The sequence below is a fragment of the Pyxicephalus adspersus genome, chromosome 4, assembly GCF_032062135.1.
Source record: "Pyxicephalus adspersus chromosome 4, UCB_Pads_2.0, whole genome shotgun sequence".
Classification (NCBI taxonomy): domain Eukaryota; kingdom Metazoa; phylum Chordata; class Amphibia; order Anura; family Pyxicephalidae; genus Pyxicephalus; species Pyxicephalus adspersus.
In genome coordinates this window covers 73,178,634-73,184,366 of record NC_092861.1, presented here as the reverse complement: position 1 = coordinate 73,184,366, position 5,733 = coordinate 73,178,634, and the positions used below count along the sequence as shown (strand labels likewise).

General features: G+C 36.6%; 1 protein-coding gene across 2 annotated transcripts in view; it reads left to right on the top strand.

Annotated features, from left to right (window-relative positions):
• RNGTT (RNA guanylyltransferase and 5'-phosphatase) overlaps window positions 1-5,733 on the top strand; it is a 173,987-nt gene that overhangs the window by 125,581 nt on the left and 42,673 nt on the right. For both annotated transcript variants that reach the window (XM_072408626.1, XM_072408625.1), the window contains exon 12: window positions 1,129-1,197. In XM_072408626.1, coding sequence (XP_072264727.1) covers window positions 1,129-1,197 — 69 coding nt within the window. The remainder of the gene's footprint in view (window positions 1-1,128; window positions 1,198-5,733) is intronic.

Below are 5,733 nucleotides of genomic sequence, written 5' to 3'. Positions count from 1 at the left end.
GAGTGTTGTTCACTTGGTTGGCTGTTTTGAAGAGGTTTCTCTTGGAAATGATTCTGTGATCATCCACCACTGTTGTCTTCTTTGGTTGTCCATGTCTTTTGGTGTCGCTGAGTTCACCAGTGCTTTGTTTCTTTCTCATGATGTACCAAACTGTAGATTTTGCCACTCCTAATATTGTAGCAATTTCTCGGATGGGTTTTTTCTGTTTTTGCGACTTAAGGATGGCGTGTTTCACCTGCATGGAGCGCTCCTTTGACGGCATGTTGTCGGTTCACAGCAAAGTCTTCCACATACAAGCACCCCCCCCCCTCAAACCAACTCCAGGCCTTTTATCTGCTTAATTGATAATGACATCACAAATGAATCGCCCACACCAGCCCATGACTACAGGAATATTTAAGCTATATTTGTGTTAAAAAATGTCATAATTCTTTGAGCTCAGGAACCAAATTTACTGTTTCGGACCCAATGCTTTTGCAACAATCCAGCACTATGTGTATCTAGGGTAGCTAAATAAATCATGCTTTGTATGTCTAAACTACAAAAATTCTCCTCATTGTCACGAAGGTATATAGTATACTTTTTACAGTTTTGGTCAGGTAGGAAATGAAGAAGGTTCTGCTACCCAACACATTTATAATTACAATGTACAAGTGACGTGAAACATGAAGGGTGCCAACTGTTAAACTAAAGAGAAAAAGAAGGCAGATATATGTAAATGAAGAAGATCTTTAGGGGTGAATGCATACAGTGCACATCACTTACACATTATGTAAGCAGATAAATGTGTGTTATAAAGATAATGCTTTATATTAAAATAATACTTCCTACTAAGTCATACACACAACTGAATCACAAAAGAAACTAAGATTTATGCAAGAGTACACATTTTTGTAGTAATAACCTGAACCCAATGTTATTTAGGTACATAAACCAGTTACCCAATGCATTTACATAACAAAAATATAAATAACATAGTAGCAACATATCATAAACAACATTTACCATCAAATAAAAAAGAGTGTTATGGCAAAACAGGCTGCTGTTTCTGTACCTTACATACATTTCTCTGTTTGAGAAACAATGTTTATTAATTTCTTTGTCCTAATTTTTTGTACTCTGTTGCAGTTACTTGAAGGAAGCTTTGCAAGAGAAGTCAGCCACGAAGTTGATGGACTTATCTTTCAGCCAATTGGAGTAAGTTAAACTTTCATTTGCCATTCATTCTTTGTAATGGAACATTACCTGCATTTTTTTCCTACACTTAAAATGTCATATTCACATTCCTTTATTAACTTCCAGTAAAATAAATTGTTTTCAGTGACCACTTTACCTAGAAAATTAGGTGAGCATGCACTGAAAATGCAAAATCTTCTTTACAAATCTATTGTTAATGTTTTCATTTGGTGGCATCAAGAATATCTAAAACTGAAGTGCTGAGATTATAGAATACATTACAAAGTACTTCAATTAGTTTTTTTCCTTCTCCAATGGCTTGTTTCCATATATGTTAAATTGAGTTTAGCCACTCGGACCCAGATTGTTATTTACAAGATTACCTAGTGAAATTAATGGAAAAACTATTTAAAGCAATGATGCCTTAAAGAAACTTCCTATATCTGATTGATATTAAAGCTGACAAAACAAAAACTACTAAGGGAGTACTATATAACTCCCTGGCTCCTGGTGGCTTTTTGTTTCTGTTCTACATTACACAGCACAGCTGGGGATGATGTAACTCCTGCAGGTTGACAGCACAAGATAGCTATGTGCCATAGATATCATGTGTATCATCATAGATATTATGTGCCATAATCAGCAAGTAGGCTCTGCAGTAAAGGTGGCAAAATGCAACTTACAAACAAAGCTGCATTTGGAGAAGCTGTATATATGTAAAAACAGTGGTTCATGAACGTTTGTGAACCCTTAAAAATCTTAAACTCACAACTTAATCTGCCAAATAATGGTTAAAAAAAGGAATAAAGTGAATGGCCAAGTCAAAGTTCTGACCTTAATCCAACTGAAATGTTGTGGAACTTCCTAAAGTGAGCTGTTCATGTGAGGAAACCCCCCAAACAACGTTCTTCCAAATTGATGTGCAGGACTAATCAACAGTTACCACAAATGTTTAGTTGCAGTTGATTTTCCACAAAGGGGTCGCACCAGATATGGACGGAACAATTCACTTACTTTTACCACACACAGATATGTGATCAGATCATTAAATACATGATGAAATATAGTAATTTTTGTTTCATTTGTTTAGTTAGGTTTTCTTCATCTACTTTTAGTTCTATATGAAAATGAAAGTGAGAAAATAAGATGTTTTAGGTCACTTTTTTAAAAAGATTTAAAATGTTAGAGGGTTCACAAACTTTCAAGCACCACTTGCTTCTGCAGGCCTTCCCATATGTTTATTGACTTATAATAGTAGTACTAGAATAGGGGAAGAGTTATATGTGAAGAATATATTGGGGTTTCCCTTGTACAAATATAACACCGTGTGAAGGTTTTATACTTGAATAATGTTGGCACTCTCTGAAGTAGGTATTAAACATTTTTCTGTTAAAGGTAAATACCCTTCTTAGTTTCTATACTCCTCTCAAGCTCAGTGATTTTTTTTTTTTACTCGACAAACCTTAAACTATGTGTCACCCCTTGTGCCTACTTATTTGTTTCATCTTTAGTTGAGAGTTTATCTCATTAAAATCAACTTTCCCAGTAGCTGATGAGTTGCACAGCTGCATAACTTTGGCAAATATATATGCTGTTTGTGCAAAAAAAAAAAAATGCAATTAACAATTAAAAAAAAAACATATCTGCGTAAAAGCTTTCATTAATTAATATATTTTATGCTTTGCCACACAACATAACTTTTCCCATCAATGCCTGCAGCTGTTTTTTGTTATTTTTGGGCAGAATTTTTTGCTATATTTTGCTGCTGTTAACAGTTTTCATGTTTCTAAGCAGATTTTAATTACAGCCCTAACTCCAATTATCGCCTGCGTCTTCACGTCGCTTTGTTCAATAGACCTAATTGATTCCATTCACATTCTAAATTTATCTATTTTCTGCCGATTTTAATTGACATATCATATTTTACTCTCTCAGCATAACTTGCAGCCCAATTTCTTTATAAAGCAAGTGGAGTACTGTATTGCAAGCTCAGGAGAATTATACAAAGTATGCTGGAATACATCAGCCCCTAAATTAAAAACGTATTTATTGCCAAACATTTGTATTGGTTTGATGCAAAGTTTAAGTCAACAAGTGATTTGTCAGCAAAATGTGTTTACTCTAAAAACGTGTAATATATTACAAAGCACATGCATTACTTTGTGTACAAAATGCATATGAGAGGACAACCCAACTACAGGAGCAGCTGGATTTTCCCAGGTTCTTACTTGTAATGTGGTAATCAATCACATCAAATGCACATCTTTAAACTAGGGTTTATTTATTATAATTAAAACATGTTGGAGAAAGGAATAGGGCAGCAAAGAATCAGTACCAGGCAATTCAAATCAATTAACAGGTAAATTACAGTTAGTACTGACATCAAACCCCCTTTGCATTGAACTCATCGTGACAGGCAGTGAGAGAAACATCTCTCTTCCAGAGTTAAGTCTCCACATTCAAGTTACAGCCAACAACCTTACCTCATACAAGCTGTGGTCCTGAAGCACCTCTCCTAATATCCCCAATACAGAAGGTAACCAACCATTACTTCCTAGGAAGAACAGAATCTATAACAATCCATCACAGTACAATAGTAACTTCTTTCTTACTTAAAAGGAACCTCTAAGCTAAAGGGTCGCTATAGACATTAGGCCCATTGTTAGACATCTTCAGTTTTAAACATAAACAGTGCAAACTGAATATTTTAATATTTTTATTTTAAACAATCAAAGGCAGTGATTAACCATGACATTCTTCACTTTGGACACCCAATAGTGAAGACAATTTACAAATCTCTGGAATTTATTTTGCTTGCAAAATGTTATTAGATGCTTGCAAATCATAGTCAACATTTGATGGCAGAGGCACATTGGCATCTAGCAATTTTAGAAGGATGTCAATCTCTAGATTTTTTTGATGACAAGTTTATAGATGACATAGCTACAGAGATACATTGTTTGATTAATCAGGTCTTAAATTAGAACTAAATTTCCACTTTCAAAAATCTTCAATTGGGCTGGCCTTGGACTAGGGAAGCCAGTGAATACTTATGATAGTCCTCTCGTCAAGCATGATATGTTTATGCATGCTTAATCTACTTCACTCTAACTACATGAAATAAAACAATATTATATTTCTTAACATCAAACAAATAAGCATCTTGAGACTGCATCCTCACATCCCTAGCAGATATGTCTTACATCCTTAGTTAAAGTAGTTGCCAATCCATTCTGTAAAAAAGGTGACAAAGAGAGGACCTGTGTTACTGGGAAACGTTCTGAATGGTCGCTATATTAGAGACTGCGGTTTCTCTTTTTTTTTTTTTTTTTTTTTTTAGTTGTTTTAAAATTTCTGTCCTGGGGCTGGTTTTACTGGGAATCTGCAAGAGCAGGGGGCTCAGGTTCACAATTCTGGATCCCACATTTTCCCAAGACCCACAAACCTTAAAGCACACCTGGAATGACTTAGTGGGCTGGTTTTCTCTGGGTAATGGCCTGTTGCCTGGATTTACCTTAGGCCCCCTAAAAGTCTCTAAAAAGACTGTGTGGAGAAAAGTTCTGCTGAAACTTGTATGTCAGTAATTTCCTCAGAATGTTGGATAAAGAAACTGTCCTCATTAGATGAGTAAATAGTGAACTGTTAAGAGGGTCTGATACTTACCAGAATGGTAGAAGCCTGGGGGGCTTCGTGTATAAATAAATTGAGCTGTTAAACCCCATGGAAGACATTTGTTTGGCACAAATGCCTATTTTCAGAACAACGCAAGTTAGCAAAACGTTTGTTTTTTTCTTTTTACATCCCATGTCCAGCATGCCTGCATTTCCAGTCATTCTTTTCAGAGGTTACACTGACCTTTGGGGCTGTTGCAAACGTTGTGTGAAGGATTGAATATTGTGATTTGTGCTAGAAAAGAAATTGCTAAAGAAGTTCCTGCCTGAAAGGCAGTCATACTGCCATATTGATAAAATTTATTTTAGCTTGTGTCTGCTTCTCTTGACAAAATTGAGAACTGAATAGGAATCTCAATTCAGCGGGTTTACACAGAATAATCCCCAGGTGATTTAGGGGAACAGCTCTTTTTATTAACATTTATAAGCATTCATTCAGTTTTTATGATTTTTTTTTATTATAAGCCATCCCCTATTAAATAAGCCAACCCCGATTTTTGAAAAAATAATTAAAATAAGGCACTCACCCGTGAATAAGACATCCTCCGATATCTGATCCTGTGTGTGACCCCTCGATGCTGGCTGCAGTGTGTGTCTCCTCCTGGCTGCAGTGCAGAGCCAAACTGAAAGTAAGAAGCCGGCACACGCGCCCCCGCGATTCTGAACCAGGAAGCAAGCTGCTGATCCCTGCCCTACCGGAGAACCCTGCCCTACCGGAGAACCCTGCCCTATCGGAGAACCCTGCCCTATCGGAGAACCCTGCCCTAACGGAGAACCCTGCCCTAACGGAGTTACACTTAAGTACCGGTAAGTTAACAGAAGGGGACAGTCAATGGCATAGAGTGATCAGAAGGGGACAGTCAATGGCACAGAGTGATCAGAAGGG